This window comes from Abramis brama (assembly GCF_963993115.1).
Source record: "Abramis brama genome assembly, chromosome: 15".
NCBI lineage: Eukaryota > Metazoa > Chordata > Actinopteri > Cypriniformes > Leuciscidae > Abramis > Abramis brama.
This window is the reverse complement of record NC_139977.1, coordinates 30,330,173-30,352,991: the sequence shown is the minus strand read 5'-3', so window position 1 is coordinate 30,352,991 and position 22,819 is coordinate 30,330,173. Positions and strand designations below refer to the sequence as shown.

Sequence of the window (22,819 nt, the reverse complement as noted above, 5' to 3'; positions counted from 1 at the left end):
CATTTATAGAGCGAAACATCCCTTTAATATGCAGTTTTGGAGATGCATATTCATATTGCTCTTCGAACAAATGACTCATATATGTAACATCAAGTAAAACACAGCAAATATCAATAAATAGTTTCAGTGGTGTCAGGGATATCGTGATGCAACCATAGAAACATGTATATAAAACTAAGTTGTGGTTAAATTGCTTAAAAAGTCTATATGCAAATTAGACCCCATTTAGAAAACAAAACCTAGTATTTTTTTTCTCATCACACACTGATTGTATTCACAAGTGTAAACACTACCAGACAAAAGTTTGGAATCATTACAGATTTTTTTATGCTTTTAAAAGGTTTCTTCTGCTCTTATGCGTTTATTTGATCAAAAATACAGTGAAAACTGTAATATTGTGAAATATTATTACAATTTAAAACAACTGTTTTATATTTAAATTTAATTTATATCTGTGATCAAAGCTGAATTTTCAGCATCATTATAATCATTCAGATATGCTAATTTGGTAGAGTATTTCCACCAAAATATTACATAGCAAAAACTGTTTTCAACACTGATAATGCAAAATGTTTCTTGCAACAAATCATCATATTATAGTGATTTCTGAAGGATCATGTGACACTGAAATCAGTAATGATGCTGAAAATACAGCTTTGATCACAGGAATAAGTTACATTATACTATATAATGACACAGAAAACAGTTGTTTTAAATTGTAATACTTCACAATATTACTGTATACTATATTTTTGATCAAATAACTTCAGCCTTGGTGAGCAGAAGAGACTATATAAAAAAATTGTAATGATTCCAAACTTTTGACCAATAGAGTGTTTGAATAAGTTCCATTGGCATAATAAAAGCAAGGGCCCGTTTCTATGACAATGCGAGATGTACGTAACAAACATGCTCTGAAAAACTGTAATGCTCAGGATACACACACACACACACACTCGCACGCACGCACGCAAACGTATTGTGAAAGCAGTATCGGGTGAGGAACACACACTCCAAGGCTTCTCCCCACACAGCAGCATCAAATGTTTGACAGTGAACACACACAATCTCGCGCACGCAGAGCAGTGGGGCATTTGCTCCGGTGAGAGTAAGACCAGCAGGTTTGTGGTTATATCTCGACTAACAGCTCTTCAGCAGCTAACAGGAAGTTACATCACAATAACAGTGGCTGGGGTGGTTCAAGCAAGCGACTCCTGAGGCCAACAGCAGGATCATGTTAGTGTAGGTGTTTTTTTTTCAGTGGGGCAAAGTGACTCAAAAGACGACGTTGAAATCTGAGGATCTGAGAAAGCAAGGCATCCCTGATTTGCCATGATGAAATGACTGAGGTTTGATGAGGAATTCAATTTGTTGGCTGAATCCCACAGAAACACATTCAGGTGTTATTTCACCTCAAAATCTAAAGAAGAAAAACAAAACAAGAAATTATATTTTGCCTAAAGAAAAAGAAGCCTATTTTTAGACCACTTTCTATTTTTCATAATTTTCAAACACTTTTACCTCAAAATTACCATAACATCCATATGTTTTACTTTTGAGTTTATTGTAACTCCCAGTATTTTCAATAATGATTCTTGTATTACAGTAAACGTAATTGAGAGCTTTGTTAATTAAACAAATCAACAAAGGCAGTACAACAATTCAAATATTTGTTTAAAGTACAGTATTTCTTCAAAATTACATTAATAAATAGCACAATTCAAAAATCTTAATACTTCTAAAAAATAGTCTGTTCTAAGCTTAATAATCTAATAACAAAGAATTCTTATATTCTTGATTTTGAAGTGAAATACGACCAGTTTTTGTGAGATTCACCCTTTTACATTCAGTATATTAATTTATTTAAGGAAGCCCCATGTTATTTTTAAGATTGTAGTAAGTATTTCAGGCCAGTAGCTTTGATACCCGACTCTACCGAGGGGAGACCTTGGTACAGTATGCGCTCGCTAACCATTACCAGCCCAGTGTCATTTACTGACATTACAATCCCAGTATCAAATAATTAATCAGGCATATCAAAGTGTATCAGAAGAAAGCATTGAACAGTAAGATTGAAGAGTTTTTCATTTAATGAAAACATTATTCTGTGTTGTTAGATTCAACAGTCAAAGTTCATTTTGGTTTGAGTCACTCAGCCCACCAGTCACATGTATATGAGTGTGTGTATCTAAGCGTGTGTGTGTGTGTGATCACAGCAGGTATCTGTGCCGGTCTTCGTCCAGCGTGAGGTCCACCACCTCAGGAGGAGGAACCCAGCCTGACTGCGCAGAGACTGACGTCCACGCCGGCGGAGCTCTTTGCTTCCAGGAAGAAAGCGACTGGATCACTCCACCGCGAGGAAACCTTGAGACAACGCTGAAATAACATTACAAAAACATTAAAACAGTCACAAAAACATCATATTTCAAAGTAACAAAGATTAAATGACTATTTATCCATTTAGAAATATGTTGAAATAAAATATCCTAATCAGGGCTTGACATGAACACCCGCCAACCCTCCAAATGCGGGTGGATTTCAGCAGTGGCGTGTAACGCAGTCACTAATACTAGCCACTTTGGTGGCTAAAGGCATCTGAAATAATAAAGTGTCAAATATTGATTTTTCAATACATATGGATACAGAAATATCTGAAACGCTCCCAATACTCATTTTCTGCAGAAAAGATGCATGATACCAGCTGCGCTTTCACGGTCTCTCATCTCTCCAACAGCGAGTTACACACAAACCGTCCCTTTACTCACTCATTTGCTCCGGATGAATATTGCTGATGTTACAGGGCTTGAATTTCAGAGTGGGATTGTGCTTTTTGCGCATAATTTTACTAGTTTCTGCATATTTTGTGCATAATTTGTGCACACCCAAAGTGCGACACTTAAAGCTGCATCAGTACTAAATTTCGTTTTTGTTTTGTTTTGCTGCTTATTGCACTTAAACAGTCAAATAAACACAAAATAATGTCAAAATGCCGTTCTTGGCAAGTATTCAAGTAAACACGTTATGTTTTAAGTGAACATAAACAGTTGAGAAAGAAAAAGCACGTGTAACAGTAAAATGGATCCGTGCGTCAGGTCTTATGCTGCGTTCACACCGAACGCGAATTGAGCGTCAAATTCGCTTCCATCGCGTTTAGTTGGGCGCTTGAACATTTTGAATCTACTCACGCGTCGAAAGCAAGCGTTTGAAGCGAAATAGATGCGCGTCTGAGGCGAAATCCGCTTCTTGTGGGAGGGGCAAGCGCTAGGCAGTTGTCTGTTTGCAAGATGGCTGATGTTGATCAAGCATTCATTGAGAGTCACCGCTCTGTATTTGCTCTGGAGAGCAGAACAGCGGCGTAAGGGTCATCGTCGCCGTACTTGGGTCCACCAGAGGCGTACCCAGTCTGGCGAGTTTCACCACTTGCTCCAGGAGCTGCACCTGGATGACGGCCACTTTCAGCAGTACTTCCGCCTGTCCCACGCCCAATTTGATGACCCGCTGTCCCGCATCGGAGCGAGGATCTTCGGTTAGTAAATGTATATGAAATTTTAAATACAGTATATTAAATATATGCTAATATACACTATGCTATCAATGTTTCTCAAACTATGGTACGGATACCACTGTTGGTGCTCTTTCTAGTGATACTCAGTAGGTCTTTGTATTTTAAGTCTTGATTTAGTTTCACCCTGAGTCCTGGTTTAGTCCTACTTTTGTCCTGGTTTAGACCCACTTTAGTCCTGGTTTAGACCCTGTGTTGTCCTAATTTAGTCCTGGTTTAGACCTGGTTCAGACCCACTTTAGTCCTGGTTTAGACCCTGTGTTGTGCTAATTTAGTCCTGGTTCAGACCCACTTTAGTCCTGGTTTAGACCCTGTGTTGTCCTTATTTAGTCCTGGTTGAGTCCTACTTTAGTCCTGGTTTAGACCTGGTTCAGACCCACTTTAGTCCTGGTTTAGACCCTGTGTTGTCCTAATTTAGTCCTGGTTCAGACCCATTTTAGTCCTGGTTTAGACCCTGTATTGTCCTAATTTAGTCCTGGTTCAGACCCATTTTAGTCCTGGTTTAGACCTGGTTCAGACCCACTTTAGTCCTGGTTTAGACCCTGTGTTGTCCTAATTTAGTCCTGGTTCAGACCCATTTTAGTCCTGGTTTAGACCCTGTGTTGTGCTAATTTAGTCCTGGTTCAGACCCACTTTAGTCCTGGTTTAGACCCTGTGTTGTGCTAATTTAGTCCTGGTTCAGACCCACTTTAGTCCTGGTTTAGACCCTGTGTTGTGCTAATTTAGTCCTGGTTCAGACCCACTTTAGTCCTGGTTTAGACCCTGTGTTGTCCTAATTTAGTCCTGGTTGAGTCCTACTTTAGTCCTGGTTTAGACCTGGTTCAGACCCACTTTAGTCCTGGTTTAGACCCTGTGTTGTCCTAATTTAGTCCTGGTTCAGACCCATTTTAGTCCTGGTTTAGACCCTGTGTTGTCCTAATTTAGTCCTGGTTCAGACCCATTTTAGTCCTGGTTTAGACCCTGTGTTGTCCTAATTTAGTCCTGGTTGAGTCCTACTTTAGTCCTGGTTTAGACCTGGTTCAGACCCACTTTAGTCCTGGTTTAGACCCTGTTCAGTCAGTTTAATCCTTGTTAAGTTTTGATTTAGGCTTCTTTAAATTCAATAAAGTGGTACTATTGCAATTAACTGCTATAACCTAAAAATTATAATATTCTCTTGGCAAACGTGACACTGTCACGTCTCTATCTGTAAGCAATATGTATTGCTTGATTTTTTAATACACCATATAACCTTTTGTTTTGGAGATTCAAAACTTTGTAAAATTACTAGCAAACAAACAAATATGGTACACTTAAGTAAAACAGACTGGTTATTGTATATAGTTGAATATGTAACTACAAGTGTACTTATAATAATATTTATAACAATGTTTTCTAGGTTTCTTGCCACTGGGAACTCATTCAGGACCATAGCGTCCAGCTGCAGGGTTGGTGTCTCCACGGTGTGCCAGATCGTCCCCCAGGTAGTGACTGCCATCTGGGACTGCCTTGTGGAGGACTACATGCCTGTGCCCACCACCGATGACTGGAGGTCCATCGCAGAGGGATTCCAGGAGCGGTGGATGGGAAGCACGTGGTGATCAAGGCACCCCCCCCCAACTCAGGATCCCAGTTCCACAATTACAAGGGAACCTTCTCCATCGTTCCCCTTGCAGTTGTGGATGCGAAGTATCGCTTCCGGGTGATCCATGTTGGGGGGTACGGCAGGACCAGTGACGGTGGGATTCTGGCGAACTCCGCCTTTGGACAGGCTCTCCGGGCTGGCATACTTCATGTGCCTCCTGACCAGCCTCTACCCGGTGCTGAAGAAAGAGGACCCCAGCCCCATGTCTTCGTGGCTGATGAGGCATTCCCGCTGCAGAGGAACCTCATCCGTGGACGCACCCTTCCTCCAGAGAGGCATGTCTTCAATTACCATCTCTCCAGAGCCTGGCTGGTGGTGGAGAACGCCTTTGGCATCCTCTCCTCACAGTGGAGGATGTACCGCCAACTCATCGAGGTCCACCCTGAAGTTGCGCAGAAGTGTGTGAAGGCGACGTGTGTTCTCCACAACTTTATGAGGTGTTCGGAGGGGAGAGACGCACCTGCTGTGAGGGGTGCGGGACATGCTGGAGAGGAGCCACTGCCAGGTCTGGGTCGGGTTGCGGCCAATAACTCCTCCAGAGAAGCACTCCGGGTGAGGGATGTCTTCATGGCACACTTCTCGGCGGAGGGAGTACCATGGCAGCCGACAGTAGCGTTTGAAGTCCTCCTCACGACTTCCCCACAACCGCTCTTTTAAGAGCCACCCACAAACCTATAAAGAGCATGACTATCTAAAAACAGAAAATGAATGTGTCTCATATATTGAAATCAAGTTTTTACGTGATGAAAGATTTGCTTTGTTGTGCATTAGAACCACACCAGGCATTTAGTCAAATTACAAAATAATTTATTGAGGCCAAACATATAAAATAACATTATAAACTGAAAAATTTACAATATGTACAAACTGTTTACAAACTATTTACATACAGAGACAGGAATAAAAAGGACCTCGCTTGGAAGGTGGAAGAGCCGCAGGGAACAACATGTCGGAGAAGAGGAAGGAGGGCAATCTGCGTTTCCTGCAGAGCCTGCTGCCTCTTTTTTTTTTTTTTTTTTTTTTTTATAAAGCCTACTGTGTGTGTGGGGGGGGGTCCAATTGCTCCAAATTTAGCACAATGGTGCTGTTTTCCATAGCCAATTTGTACACTTGAAATGTTATGATTTCTTTGGTATGAGGCGGCTTTGGTGGTGGGGCTGGAGGTCGCGCCGGAGGTCCATCATCGCCTGCTCCACCTCCGACAGACCATCCTGGGACCGCCGGGGGGCTCTCCTCCTCTGTTGGCCTGTGAAATAAAAAATACCACACACAGTGCAATGAGAAGGCAGAAAGATGATTCCTGATTTTCATGTTCACAGTGAAGGTTTAAAAACTGAATTGACAGTGTGTAAATGCAAGTGTGAAATTGTTTTGAACTTGCTTTAACATATATTAAGTAATTAAAGTTATACTTCAGACATATACATATATAAACATGCAACTGAACAGTAGCTAAAAAGTATGTATATGCAGATGATTGGTGGCATACACTGCAATGGAAATGTAAATGTGTCTGCATTTACAAATACAATGATTATTAGTAAGGGGACTAATTCACAAACTTTGTGACTTTATGTGAATGTTAAAGCTATGAGTGGATACTGTACTAATGTTTTGTGCACGTAACATGTTCAAATATTGTTTGTACTATTGCCTTCACACACCTGTGGGTTCAGCGGCAGGTGGTGAGGGACCAGGGACTGGGGAGACAGGAGTTGTAAAATAGGTGTAAAACAGCAGCAAGGCAGCTTGCTAGCTGGTTAGCAGGGTCGATAACGTGACTCAAATGTGTATTTACAACTTACCAGGTTGCCCAATCTCCTCATTGACACTCTTCCAAGCGAGGTCCTTTTTATTCCTGTCTCTGTAGAAATATGAACTTGTGTCATATAGCTCCGTATAACTGCTCACTGCCAATATCAGTCGTTCCTCCATGTTGAATGAGTGACTCCGGGTGAGCCTGCCCCCGTTTATCACGTCACTTCACCACGTGACAGCAGCAAGCAGGCTCCTGATTGGTTAACGCGGCGCGAACAGACGCCAAAGTTCAGATTTTTCAACTCGGGCGTCAGACGCGAATTCGCTTCAAATGCGTGAATGCACGAATTCGCATTCGGTGTGAACGCAGAATTAAAGCTATTTTTGTTTTGCTGCTTATTGCACTTAAACAGTCAAATAAACACAAAATAATGTCAAAATGCCGTTCTTGGCAAGTATTCACGTAAACACAGTCAGTTATGTTTTAAGTAAACATAAACAGTTGAGATAGAAAAAGCATGTGTAACAGTACAATGGATTCATGCGTCAGGTCTTAAAGTGACAGCAAGTATATTACTGCTGCCAAATTATGAGATGATATACTATATGGCAGTTTTCCCCTATGGTAACAATGTCAAAATTGTGGCCAGTGAAAATGCTTTGGGAAACCACTAGCCACAGTGGCTGGTGAGCAGAAAAGTTGATGTCAAGCCCTGGTCCTAATCCAAAATGATCCAGTTACACTTTACAATGAGGCTTAATTTGTAAACATTAATGTATTAGGTATCATGAACTAACCATCAATTTTTTGCGGCATTTATTAAACTGGGTTAATGTTAATTTATAAAACTATTGATCATTTTTAAGTTACGTTCGTTACAAATACACTGCAAATTTATACAACTTGAAATGTTAAAAGAATTCTGTATTGTATTTTATATGAAGAAATTAACATGAATCTAGTTTATTAAGTTACTGAGAAAGTAAATAATCAGTGTTCAAAACGGTCTCCCTCCCTACCTTAGATTTAGTATTAAAGTTAAAAGTTTTTTCTTAGATTGGTTGTTTCAGTGAAGAATTCGTATTAGTTTATGTGTGTGTTTAATTGTGATTGTACATTTGGTAAATGTGGACATTTATTGTAATTTTGTATTTATAATGCTATACTATACAGTTTGTGCTTTACATCAAGGACCACAATGGAAACAAGTGGAAACAATGTATTTCCCTATTTTTTGTCAAATAAAATAAAATCAAAACCCCAATTCACAATAGTAAGCTTATAAAAATGATTTATAATTTGAGCTGCTGATTTTGCAGGAAATGTCAGTTTGAGGTTATTAATCTTTATGTGGTTACGTCATGTCCGTAAACAGAAAGAAGACCCGGGTGCTAAACTGTATGGTGTATGCTGAGGATGCAGTTGCTTAGAATTTAAACTTGTCATCTAGATTGCTGCTTTTAATATAGAAAGGTCTAAATGGCAATTGTTGACATCTGGGGAATCACCTGATGTCAAAACCAAGAAACCTCAAACTTTTTGACAAGTGACAATCCTACAAGAACTGTTGTTTAAAAGAACTGTTAGTTAAAGGTACACCATGTAACTTTTGGCCCTCTAGTGTTTAAAAAAAACTGCATGGATTTTGCAGAAGAGCATTGTTTTTGGTTGTGCTTCGGCTCTGTGTGACTGCGGATGAATATGACCCTTCACAATAGATGATGCTTTGCAATGAAATCTATTAGAGAGCTACATGTGGCAATTTATCAGCTCAATAAAATACCTTACTGACCTGTTGAGTGATAAAACGCCATCTCTTTCACAATCTCAAATCCCTCAGTTCGTCTTTTTTTTATTTTAAACAGGCGATTCCCCATAGGTTGGAGATTTAGCGGCTTCATGTCAAACTTTTACCCTCGTTGTGACAACTAACCTCCTCTTAAACATTTACTAATTACAGCTAACTCCCACACCAGACACACGTGAAGTAGCCGGAGCAACTTCTTTCTATTTACGAGAGACGCATGTACGCAATTTCCCACGAAAACCATCTCGACAGGTCTAAAATATAAACACTTATAATAGGCTTACCATAGTGAATCAGGGTAAGACAAAAACACGTTTTGAAAGAAGGATTGACGATGTATTGATTCTTTTGAATTTTGAAAACAAAAACAAATAAATAATAAAAAAGTTACATAATGTATCTTTAAACAAACAATTTACAATACTGCAAATTTTTATTTAGGGTTAAAATATGATAAACATAATCTTGCCTACCCAGTTAGCATAAGATCATTACTATTATATATGACTAGTGAATGAATTGGACGAGGATCGACTCACTTGGCATTCTCTTGAACTCCAACGATCTCCACTTCACTGTCTGTGGACGCCAGACTCACCTGAGATGGCTGGGCTTCTACGGCACCTAGAAACACAACAGACTACATTCAGCAAATGCTACCAAAAAAACCTTTTGTTTCAACATTCACTGCCATCCTTAAAATTAAATATGAGTGAAACTGATGCAACACAAATACGCCCTTCAACAGAAATCAGACGCCTGACAGACTATCTAGATTTCAAAGGGATACATTTCATTTGATAATCTAACACAAAATATCCCATAGTTGAGGCCAACACTTATTCATCTCACAAAAAAGTGAGGCAAGTCAACGAGGAAATGGCTGCATCACAATTCTCATACTAAAAGTACTTAAAGGCAACTTTTAAAATACAAAACATGATTGGTTATAAAGCCTGACTGGGAACTTCCAATACCGTTCAAAAGTTTGGGTGTGATTTAAAAAAAAAAAGAAGATATTAATACTTTTATTTAGCAAGAATGCTTTAAATGGATCAAAGGTGAGAGTACAGACATTTAAAATGTTTCAAAAGGTTCTGTTTCAAATAAATGTTTCAATAAAAATACGAAGCACCAAAACTGTTTTCAATATTGATGATAAATGTTTCTTGAGCAGCAAATCAACATATTAGAATGATTTCTGAAGGATCATGTGACACTGAAAATTCCGCTGATTTCACATGCTTTTGAAATGTATACAGTACTGGTCAAAAGTTTGAAAACATTACTATTTTTAATGTTTTTGAAAGAAGTCTATTGATAAATACAGAAAAAAAAGTAATATTGTGAAATATTACAATTTAAAATAATGGTTTTAAATTTTAATATACTTTAAAATATGATTTATTCAAAGCTGAATTTTCAGCATCATTACTCCAGTCTTCAGTGTCACATGATCCTTCAGAAATCATTCTAATATGATTTGACACTCAGTAATTATCAATGTTAGAAACAGTTGTGCCGCTTAATATTTTTCAGCTTAATTTATTCTGAAATAAATTATATTTTAGAGTATATTCAAAAAGAAAATTATTTTAATGGTTACATTTGTAAACAATATTTATATTACTGTTTTTACTGTATTTATGATCAAATAACTGCAGCCTCTGTGAGCAGAAGAGACTTTTGAAGGGTAGCGTAATAAGTTATTTTGTTAATTTTATTTTAATTATTTGTCTGAGTACTTACAAGTCACGAAAAAAAAAAAAATCACATTCCTAAAAACAAAACTACTGTACTACTGTAACTACAGTAACTACTGTTAATTCCCATTTATGTAATACAATGCATCGTGAGTTAAGTCTAAAAACCGTATCGATGAACACTAAAATACTTAAAAAAATTACTATGAATCTAATATTGGCATGCGAATTGAGACGCAGCCAATGTGTACGAGCGTACAGTCAGACTGCCGAGTAGCGGTGGAAACGAACCTGAGAGCGATTGCGACTGTTGTTCCTGCTCGGAGTGAGTGTCTGAAATATCATAGTGGCCAACCACTGCAGGACCCACTGCAACACAATCACACACACTGTTCAGAAGATTCACCGCTATATCTGCATGTCCATCATTCAGCTTTGAAGTTTATTGGTCTAAATAGTTCCTGTTGAAAATCTCCTTCCAAACACTGGTCATAATAAATGAGTGAAACACTGAATGTTTTGCAAAATGTGTTTGGCTTTAGGTTTAAACTCACAGATAATTTGATTTCCTCGGTAGAATTTTAGTGAACAAACAGGCGTAAAAAGCAGAATCTCACTTTTTAAAGTAAACATAAAACTGCTCACAATGCTTTTTATTCCGTAATGCAACATATTTTCAGAGAGAAAGTAAATATATGGCAATAAAATGGACTTGAAGATTACAAAGATACATTTTTTATTCAAGTAAATAGGGTAATTTTTCTGTTTTAAAAAGACTGTGTTGTTTAAAGTATTTATATTTAAAGTATTTGTTGGGCTGTATTTAATGTATATGATTTTATATCTTTTTTTCATTTTTAAAAGACTAAAGGCCCATTCACACAAAGGACAATAACTACAATGATAAGTATATAGTTCTGAATATAAAAGAATAGCAGTTCACACACAACTATAACGGCACAGATGAACGATATCGTTTGAATAAATTTCAGAGCAATTTTTCTCCAGCTAATGAACGATACAAACAATGACAGCCAATCAGAATCCACCCTGCTTTAAAGAGCTTGAGCATTTAAAGTGACAGACGACAAAAGTGCAGCGCGTGCTTCGAATAAACAGAACGAAGCCGTCTGCTGGTGTGGACGCCGATATAGTTATCGTTTTTGGTGTGAACGGGCCTTTACATAAATTCTTTAGTCGAAAAAAAAACACTTTTTTATAAAATAATATTCAGCGATAATTGATAGCACGCCCCAAAGGCAGTACATGGCCTTTAATTCTAAACTAACTGGATAATAAATGTCAGGTAAAACAGATTGAATGCTGGTAAAATACTTGTATATTTATTTCCCAGCTATTGACAGAGCAGATATTACACGTCAATGTGTTACATAGACATGAAAACACAAATTGAACGTCGCCTGGCACACTTTTACGTTGGGTGAGGCAGTAGTATGACATTATTAATAATGCAATGATAAAGAAAAAAATATTTGTAACAAATAAAGACATCTATCTCTGGTTACTAATTTCTTAGTTTCTAGCAATTATGTGGAGGAAATTCTGTCCTCCATCTAAAACATTATGACACTAAACTTAGGCAGCTGGTTATTACCCATAAAGACATAAAAACGTAAACAATCTCCTTCAGATACTCTATACAGTAAAGCGGTACAGCAAACAGCTTTCAAGTCCTCCTGTGAGTCAGTAACTACAGTAAACATTGACTATGTGTGTTTGTATTAGTGTGTAGGAAGCACATGATGGGCGAATCACAAAAAAAAGAGAAGTCAAGAATATCTGCAGCTCATATTTCAACACAAAAAACAGTACTTCAGTAAAATTAAACCTATTTATATGCATATTAAGAATTCTGGCATTGTAACATTATTTTAATGACAATTAAGTACATTTTGATGAAAGAAAATCAGTCAGTGTAACATAAAATAGTTAATATTACTACTTTTTTTTAAGTTAAGTATTTATATATCAGTATTTGTTGTGATGCAAACAAAAATTATTGCATTATAGGATATTACAGTAATGAAAATATAACGAGAAGCAACAATGAAACTAATGCATCTGGTTGTTCTACTTTCAGTAATGAGAATCAGAGGAAATGTGCATAATTGTCATGAAAATAATTTCAAAATGCATCTAATCTTAATGCTTCATATATAGGCTACATTGTTTTATGCAAATTTGGGGGTAAAATAGGACTCTGACACCCTTAAAATCACCCTTAAATAGATACACATAAGTGATCAATATCTCTTGCTTTAGACAGTGTCGAGTAGTAGAATCACCCCCGTTTATTGCATGTGACTTTCTCCATTAGTGTTTGTCCTAGGTCAGTATTCAGCACAAAAACCAAGGTATAGGCTGTCATTACATTACAGCTCTCCGTTGTCAGCTTGTGTCATGCATATTCCGCTTTGGAAGAAGCAATTAAATAAGAACTTAAAACAATCCACAATGCAAACAACAGTTCTTTGGTAGACATGCCAGCCCAGGTGTTTCAGATGAAGACAAAGAGACACATGGCAGTCGAGGCAAAACTTTAGAAGTCTCTATGGGAACAAAACGTCTGTCGGTCACACTATGGGCAAGAAAAAAATTATTCTTTAAAATGATTAATCTCCAGGTGAATGGGAGAATCTGGCTCTCCCAAAGACATGAGATCGCAAAGGCACTGACTGTGGAGGGCGGCCCTGAGATGCGAATATAAAACAGAAAATGTTAATAGCAGAAGGTCAGGTGAAGATAAAGAAACAGTTTACCAAAAAAAAGAAAGAAAATTCTGTCATTATTTACTTACCCTCTTGTAGTTCCAAACCCATAAGACTATTACTTCCATTGAACACAAAAGTGGAAACTTTATTACATTGACAAAAGTCAATGCAGACTAAAGCATGTCAACCTCCAAGAAGGACAAAAACACTGTTCACCTTCATTAAATGGAAAAGAATCATGATATTCCTCAAATTCACATTTTGTGTTCCATGCAAGAAAGCCAAATAGGTTTGGAATAACATGAGAATTAGTAAATGTTGAATTTTTTGGTGAACTGATGCTTTAATAGAGAAAGAGAGATGTAGAAGGCAGAATGAAGATGAAGAAAAATTAGTAGAGGGCTAATGAGAGATGAAGAGAAAGTTTGTGCATTGTCCCAAGCCTCCACTTCAGCGGTCAAATAGAGTCGGCACAGTTGTTTTGCGTCTTTAGACATTAGGTTCAGATGGCTCCACGTTTCCATTGAGACCGGCAGTCTGAGAAGGAGGAGGAACCGTGATGGCGCTGAGTCGGGCCATTTGATAGGCCGCCAGCGTTTCCTGCGACTCCGATGACGGCAGGAACGAGCTAACGTGGCTCCGCCCTTCCGGATTTTCGCTAGATGAAAGGTCATCGTCCGAGTGCATGCGGGTCAGTCTGTCCATCCACACGCGAAAGCGCTCCTCGGTCTGTCTCTGCATCGCGGCGAATCGCGTAAGAGCTTCCTCCAAGACTCCGCCCAGGCTTCCACTGGCCATGCCCATGCCAAGTTGGCCCCGCCCACGCGCTGATGCTCCAGAAGCGTCGGCTCGGCGATGGCCAGCTTAAAGACAGATGGCAGTGCCGAGAGAGAGACGTCAGACACACAGGAATGCAGAAAGTGGCGGCGTTATTGCGTGCACACCGGCGAGCATGCTGGGAATAAGACATGCAGCTCTCACATTCTGAGTACAGTTCACCAATGGTCACATGACTAAAGACGGCTTAAAGAGCACACAGTGAGATAGAAACCAGCATTTTAACCCACCCTCAGGAATTGATATGTGTAACAAGTGTAACCACTAGGGACGTACAAAATTAACTTCTGCTGTGTCATTATGCTGGTTTTGAGTCATATATCACAGAGTAAATGAGTTTAACGATATATAGATGTTAAATGCTGTCCTGAGAGATATTTAATATTCGTATGAATAGGATAAATAACATTATATTACACAAATTTATCATAGACCTCACAGGTTATATCATAATACGTTTCTAAATAAATAGGTTTATTATGACTAAACCTAACTGTGTAAATTTTATTTCTATGTTTCTTGTTGTATTTGTACGTGTACACTGGAAGCTTCAGTACCAAGAAAAATTCGTTGTATACGCAAACACACTCTTTCTGATTCTGATAAAGCGCTTTACAGGAATGTTGCTCAAAGTGATGTGCGATAGTTAATTTCTTAAAGTCCCCTTGTGGTGAAAATCAGGCTTTTAATGTTGCTTATATGTCTTTGTGGTGTTTTTAATATGCTTTTAGACAAGTCAACACCATTGCTGAGTATTTTCTTCTTAAAACTGCAGTGAACCAAAGACAGTCTCAAAAACACAGTTTGAAATCGCTGGTGTTTCTGACGTCACAAACTACATTGTAACCAATCAGGTCAACGTGTGATCGTCAACGAGTGGATCTCTGAGCTGCTGTGAGTGAGTGGAGGCGGGGCTCATTTGCACATTCATAGAACCGCGTATACTAAATGAGGTAAGGGTGTAGAGTAGGCTTGTTACGATAGTCGGTGTTGACGGTGCTCAGAAGCAACACCGGTTACATCACTTGCCCACCGCGGGCACCACTCCCCACCGTCGAATAGATTTGTTGATATGTTTTTTTTTTACATATCATTTAGTTCAGTTGGAGAACAGACACTATTAAACACGCATTTATTATTATTCTTAATGAAAAACAACACAACAACAAAACAGTGCTGCTCTGCACCATTATGGGGTGCTTTGAAACATTGCATTTCCAAACCATTGTTGTTTTTAACTAAAACTTTAAAAAATTGTGTTTGCCAATTGAAATAAAGCTGAAATAAAATATTGTATATAAATATATCATACTTAAATTACATGTTGCCTTTGGCAACTAATTGAAGCTAAGTAAATTTAAGTAATAAAAAAACTAAATCAAATTGAAATAAAAGCAAATTAAAGATATATAGAATGACAAAAACACATAGCAAAATTAAAACAAATTATAATGAAAGCTGAAAATATAAAAATAAGTGCTAATTCAAAATATTAATAAATAATATATTAGAGTATAAGTAATACTAAAACTGCTGCAAATGCACCTGCTTTTTTTTTTTTTTTGCTAAAATAGAAAAAGAAACTCAACACTGGAAGCTAACAAACAGGCCTTCAAACTGCATAAAAACTGTACTAATAAAATCAGAGACCTATGGTAATAATATAATATAATCAAAGTTAGAGTTTAAACTCCTGCCTTGCCAACAATGTGGCCCCAAGAAAGAAAGGCAGACGCCCCCTGGTGGCCCCATGAGCAACTGCTCCTGCCTGTAGTGCTTTGGACAAAATGCATATCCTAATTAAATACTGTGCAGAAAACTAAGGGTTAATGAAAGGAAAAAAGAAAAAACTGCAGACATTTCACACATGAGTCAGATGTAGGACACAAAAACAACAGATATTGAGACGATGGAAAGACAAAAGACAAAGAAAATCTTAAGATATTCTAAAATGCAAACTTTCATCCAATACCTGGTATAATTTCCCTCCAATTAATCTGCATTTGTTCAAATGGTGGAATGTCATGCATCAGCACTGTTGATCATAAATATGCTTGAATTATAATCTCATTGCAAACATGACATTGAACATAATTGCTATTTAGTGCTTGAACATTTGTCCACAGCAATGGTAGACAGGAGCATCAGACTATCAAACTAACAAAAAAAAAAGTGACAAATTAACTGCTGTGTATTCACCTTGGATTTTCAAGACTAGTAGCCAGACATAGTGGGTCATTCTGGTTGGTCACTAATGACAGTGGTCAGAGTAAGGTCAGAACGCTGTTGAATTCTGATACTGGAAAAATGTTCCTCACCTGGCGCTTTGCATATGAGGTCATTCAACATGCATGCACAGAAAACACACCCTGACCGGTGCAGACGATCCTTCATGTGTGTGTGATTGAGTTTTTCGCAGTGTGTGTGTGGTCATTTTTAACCATTCTGTCATTCAGTCAACATGCACCAAACAATGCATGAAAGAAATGAAATGTCAAAATGGCTTCACTGCAGGTGTTCGTTTCAAGACTAGAGCTGGGAATCTTCAGGCATCTCACGATTCACTTTCCATTCAAAGTCACAATCTGAATCCAAAACCAATCTGATTCTCGATGCATCTCAATTTTCAGCACAGCCGCAAATCTTTAATGAGTTTACAGAACTCGCTGCAAAATTATGTGTAAAGATTTTGCATAAAACCATACTATAATACATATGCTCTCCACAAACAGAAGTAAAAATAAGTTATAAGTTAAAATTAAGTAATCAGTTAAAATGAGGTCTATCGATATCTAGCACCACATCGGGTTTTTTTCCGTTTTGTTTTACTTTAAATGAAATGATCAGATAAGTAATGATTTATTTTTTTATCATCATTAATAATAATAATAATAATAATAATAAATAATACACAATGATATTTTTTTTTAAATAATACAAATAAATACTTAGCCATTAGGTCAAGTGGTTTTGTAGTTATTAATAATAATATGATATTTACTAACAATAAATTAATAAATAAGCTCTCATCCACAGTGTGTGTTTATATATATGATTAAGTGAGCTGGCCAGACAAGTAATGTTTTATTGTTACATTTATTATGAATTATTAGGGATGCACCGATGTATCGGACAAAAATCTGTATTTTTTAAATAATAAAAAGGCAGATTGTTTTAAAACAGCCGATGATTAGGGCCGATTAAATGCATGTATCATGTACACTTTAATCAGCGTTTCAACCGTGGAAACAAGTCAATAAAACAGCTTGTGAAACAGTGTCAACTTAATGTTGCATTTACCTCAAGAAAGTTATCTAGTGTTCACAAGGTCGTTAGTTAGCTATAAAAAAACACTAGAAATGAGCTTATTTACTGTTAATTATATGTGTTTGCTTGAATAAATGTGTCATGAAGAATTAATTAATTAATTGAGTAATCTGAAAAACCTCTAATTATTAAATTTAATTAATTCAACCTCTAATAGTAATTTACCTTATGAGAGGGTTCCCTGTGTATATACAGCATTAGTACATTGGGACATTTTTGATTATGTTTATTATTAAGGAAAAGCTGGTAATTTTTTTGTATTTCTGAGCTATTTCCTTCTTCCGGTTTAAAGCAAAGTTGAACTAATGTCACGAAAAGTAAGGTATGTGTGTTAATATGGAGTGGTGATTGGCTGCCATGGCTGGAGAGTATGCTTTTACAACATCAGTTTCTCCATATTATTCATGAGAAAAATGTAATCCAATCACTGTATTACGCATGAGATCTCTTTACAGTGGAGGACTCAAATGTGACAAGACCGGTTCAGCGCTGTCCTTCACCTCTGCTTGCTCAGCTTTCGTGTCATAAGTGTATCTAGTAGCTCAAAAGTGTCGTTTGCATTATCTCTGCGATGATGTCCGAACTGGAGTTTGACTACAAACACACGAAAATTTGAGTAACAATATTTAAGCAGTTTCTGTGTGGAACGCTGCGACGAAACATTTCAAGAAGAATGGGCACAAAATTAGCGATGCCTTTATTCTTTATTCCCCCAACTCTGTTGTGTGTGTTTGTTGTTCTCCGCTCATATTTTAATATTCATTTGTCTGAATAATGAGTGTGTTGCAGGTCTGTTTTATTGGTTGTCTCCCCTCTTCCCACCCTCTACACTCCCATTTTCCCACAGCTTTACACGCCCATGTTTAAGTCTTTTTCAAAGCTGAGGTGTGAACGACCAGTGATAAAACAGGGGTTTCATGATATTTTAAAGCCCCCCTGTGGTGAAAATCAAGTTTTTAATGTTGTTTATATGTCTATGTGGTGTTTTCAATATGCTTTAAGACAAACCATGTGCAAATTCACAAGTCGACACCATTGCTGAGTATTTTCTCCTTAAAACTGCAGTGAACCAAAGACAGTCTCAAAAACACGCTTTGAAATCGCTGGTGTTTCTGACGTCACAAGAAACCAATCAGGTCAACGTGTGATCGTCAACGAGTGGATCTCTGAGCTGCTGTGAGTGAGTGGAGGCGGGGCTAATTTGCATATTCATAGAACCGCGTATACTAAATGAGGCAAGGGTGTAGTAGGATAAAACATTTAAATATGTCATTTGGGTGATAAAACATTAGTTTTAAGGGATACAATTATTGACTACAGGGGGACTTTAAGAAAATAAAACTATCGGTAGACATCATACTGAATAATCAGCTATCGTATCAGTGGAGAAATTTAGTATCGGTGCATCTCTAATTATTATTAATAAATCAATAAATCTATTTCTGTAAATTAAAGATTATTTAATTATATTGTATCAAATTGTGAAAATTTTATTAAATTGTTTCACTGGTTGTCAAACACTTAATCATAAATCGTATTGGTTGTTGAATAATAGATAAATATATTAAATATTTGTGGATTAATGAATCGTGATGCATCAGTGAATCGATTTGTTCAGGACAGGCAGTTACCGCGTAGCACACAACAGCCAGTCTGCTCTGATCTTCTACACAAAATGCTGTGCGTGTTTGTGCAGTTACCTGGTGCGTGAGAGTTGATTGTCTCTCCCTCGTTGTCGGACGAGGCCGTTAGTGGCGAGGATGATGAAGAGTGGGCTGTGATGTCGCTGTCGCTGGTGCTGCTGTCCTGGAGCACGTCGGGTTTGCGTCTCGCCGCCGCCTCCCGCTTCTGCCGGAGCTGCCGCATGCGTAGCTTCTGCCGCTGGCTCCGCGGGCCTCTGACGCGCACACGTCCGTTCGCCTGCTTCTCCTGGCAACGGTTCTTCTTAGCCGCCATTGCGATGGTGGACGTGTCGCTCTCAGAATGCGAGCGCCGTGACTTTCTTCCGGCCGTCTGGGCGGGCGTGGCCTTTTCCTCCGCCGACGAAAGCGTGTCGGAGTCTCCGAGGTGCCCGGAAGAGGAGGGCGACCGCAGGCAGACGGAGGAATCGCTGTCTTCCCGCGGGCAGGACTGGGCCGCGGTCGGGGGCGGATCCGTTTCCTGCGGCTGCCCGGGGGCGGAGTCTCTATGAAGCTCCTTTAATAAGCAGGGCATGGAGAGCAGGCCAGGGGTTGGCTGTTTGTCAGGACTCTGCGAGCTGATTGGCTCTTCACAAGCTGGAGAGCTGGTGGGCGTGGTCTCTGGTCTCAGGGGCATGTCCTGCTCCTCTGTGGCCCCGCCCTCTGAGGGGCATTGAGGGAGCTCGTTGGCCTTCTGGGCATCAGTCATCTCTGGAGGGCGGGGCCAGGGGCGGAGTCTCTGAAGTGGCAGTTGCTGGTCGATAAACAGGGGCGGCTGACCTGGAAAACACCAACTATGTCAAAATAACAGCCAACTTCCTCCTAATTTGTCAAAACAGCAATGGTTGTCCTATTTTACAGATAATGTTCGTTTGTAGCGATCCACTGCCTTATTTAATAGAGCAAAGATTAAAACTCTAATGCAGTGGAACCGAACTCATGACAGCTTGATTTCTATTCTTAAAACTTGAGTGATCTAAAGGTATAGGATAGGAGAGTATACCAAGATGTAGATCAAGGCAAATGGGACTATATATATATATATTTATTATTCTTTATGTATGTGTATCTGTTTCTCTTGTGTATATCCATTTTATATTTGTTATCAGTTATGTCCTCCACACTGAATTAATTCAGTGAAAATTGGTCAGTGCTAATGCTGGTAACTTTGTTCATAAGAAAAACAAAGAAAAAAAAACCCCTGACAAATATCTGATTACACGGTTATTTAGTTTCTCACAATCAACACTGAACCGACTTGAGCTGAATAATGGCTCTATTGTCTTCTGAAGTGCTGCTTATAGCTGAAATTTAATTTCTTTCAAAATTGATGTATTATGCACCAACATTGACACTCATTTTCCTAAATAAACGTGACTCGACTATTTAAGCACCACTGAGGTACAGGTGTTTAACCAGGCAGAACCCTGAACTATCACGCACCAGTGGAGCTCTTATCAGCCTTTCTACACGTCATCCGACTCCAATGCACAATGCTGCATTTCACAACAGCGCAGCTTTAAAACGGTTTCAAAACTTAATGTCCATAAGGACATTTTTTGCTGCGATCAAGTGTTTAGAGAGGCCTGTCAGACTGTATGAAGACTTGCACACAGGGTTTGTCATTTTAAAAATAATTTTTGGGGACGGACCTCACAAAGAGCACTCACTTGCAATACATTTTTCAGATCGATCCAAAACTAGACATTTTCTTGCTGTGAGTATTCATGACTTTTAAGATTTTGTGTTATTAATTCCAGGACGTTTTCAGGTCAGAAAAATACCATTTTATGATTCTCTCACAGGTTTTCCGTGACCTGTGCAACAAAACACTGCAGACCTAATTTAAATGCACCCCCTCCAGACATGCAAAACTTTACCTCAAGTTACTGTTACACTTTCAACCAAAACACCCCCTTCAGAAGAAATACTTGTAAAATACATAGAGATTCATAAATATTTACACACACATCACATATTCTATAGAGTTTTTAAACAAAATATTAAAAATTGCAGTGATTATACATTGCATTTATATACTGTTTTTTTTTTTCATTTAGAGTAAAAATTACAGCTGTGGATGGCAGAATTTAAAGTCCTCCGTGGTGAAAATCAAGCTTTTAATGTTGTTTATATCTCTATCTATGTGGTGTTTTAATATGCTTTAAGACAAACCATGTGCAAATTCATAAGTCAAAACTATTGCAGAGTATTTTCTCCTTAAAACTGCAGTGAACCAAAGACAGTCTCAAAAACGCGGTTTGAAATCGCTGGCGTTTCTGACGTCACAAACTACTTTGTAACCAATCAGGTCAACGTGTGATCCTCAACGAGTGGATCTCTGAGCTGGTGTGAGTGAGTGGAGGCGGGGATAATATGATATAATGAAGCGGGAAAAAAATAAGCAGCAAAATAAAACAAAGAAACAAATAAGAAACTTGTGAAAATGTGTAACTTGAAATCCCCCTTCCCTATTATTTTTTTTTTTAATTATTCATGTTTTACTTGCCTAATAATAATTTATGCAGGTGTTAAATTGCAATATTTGGTTGTGCCATAAACCCCCCCCACAATATTTCTGTAGGTAACATTATATATATATATATATATATATATATATATATATATATATATATATATATATATCAATAATGTTACCTACAGAGATATTGTGTTTTTTTTATGGCACAACCAAATATTGCAATTTAACATTATATATATGTATATGTGTAATAGCATATACAAAGGTTGGACATTTTCTTACTATTGGCAACCAAGCATGATGTTATTCCAAGCAGGTGTTTTACATGCACCGACTGCCACAGGTCGTATTTCTGTATTGGACGTGAATTACAACAAAAACCGTAACAAAATGCTATTAGATCGCAATGTCAATTATCAAAAGGAGAAATTAAAATAACGTTTCTTACAACGTTTGATGGAGATCCCAGATTTATTACGACAGGAATCACAGCAGCAACAGATGCGGTGTTTTGGCGAACGCTGTGTGGTTACCATGGTAATCTTTTATGAGTTTCCATAACATTACTAGTAGTTCGAAACACGAACCGCGCGCGCAACACGGTTCACGCGCTCCATCAGACAGACATCAATTCATCATGTACGAATATCGCGCGCGCTCTGATCCTATCGCACTGCATGCACGCAATGACGCATGTAACAGCCCATAGAGTTACAAGGGTTTATTTGCAAGTAATCCATATGAATACTTCTTTTAAATATTTATGCAGCTGTGAATTTAACGGACGGAATAGCGCATTTGAATCATCAAAGAAAGAAAACTAAGAAGTAAAACCCATGAAAATGAATATATAGGCTAGAGACACTGCAGCACAAACACTCATCTTGCTGCTGCAACACATTCGGTCTGGAAGTTGCACGTTAATCGGTACATTTGCACGTTGAGTGAAGACAGCAGGCATGCATATATGCATGAATAAAAGCATGCAGTAATTAGGTAGGTTTGGGTCAGAACTGCAGTACATGCTCAAAATGGAAGGGCGCAGAGATGAGCGCGCGGCAATAACCGACGACAGTGGCTTACCTGCTTCAAATCTGTCCTCATGTGTGTGTTCTCTGTAACATCTCAGGCTCCTACTACCATATTCATGGGGAAAATACGGAGTCAATTGAAATTTTATAGGATAACTGCTGTGTTCTCGACTTTCCGACCGCTTTAGCACAGTTTGCTAATTTAAAATGTCCCCACTAGCCGTCGCTGGAACAAATGTGTAGGCGTCATTTCCGCTGCGATGACGGCGGGAAAAA

General features: G+C 38.3%; 1 protein-coding gene across 11 annotated transcripts; it reads right to left on the bottom strand.

Annotated features, from left to right (window-relative positions):
• Positions 1-22,784, bottom strand: ark2n (arkadia (rnf111) N-terminal like PKA signaling regulator 2n). 11 transcript variants are annotated; one of them, XM_084136426.1, is made up of 8 exons: positions 22,596-22,761; positions 19,052-19,810; positions 15,997-16,059; positions 10,747-10,824; positions 9,292-9,376; positions 6,992-7,050; positions 6,851-6,886; positions 6,166-6,432 (listed from the first exon to the last, which is right to left on the bottom strand). In XM_084136426.1, the coding sequence occupies exons 2-8, from the start codon at positions 19,737-19,739 to the stop codon at positions 6,305-6,307; spliced, it is 1,137 nt and encodes a 378-aa protein (XP_083992552.1). In that variant the 5' UTR covers positions 19,740-19,810; positions 22,596-22,761; the 3' UTR covers positions 6,166-6,304. The 11 variants fall into 11 exon arrangements, with proteins under 11 accessions (XP_083992554.1, XP_083992557.1, XP_083992561.1 ...); XM_084136430.1 differs by lacking the exon at positions 6,851-6,886; XM_084136434.1 differs by lacking the exon at positions 10,747-10,824.
• Positions 22,785-22,819: the final 35 nt, after the last annotated feature.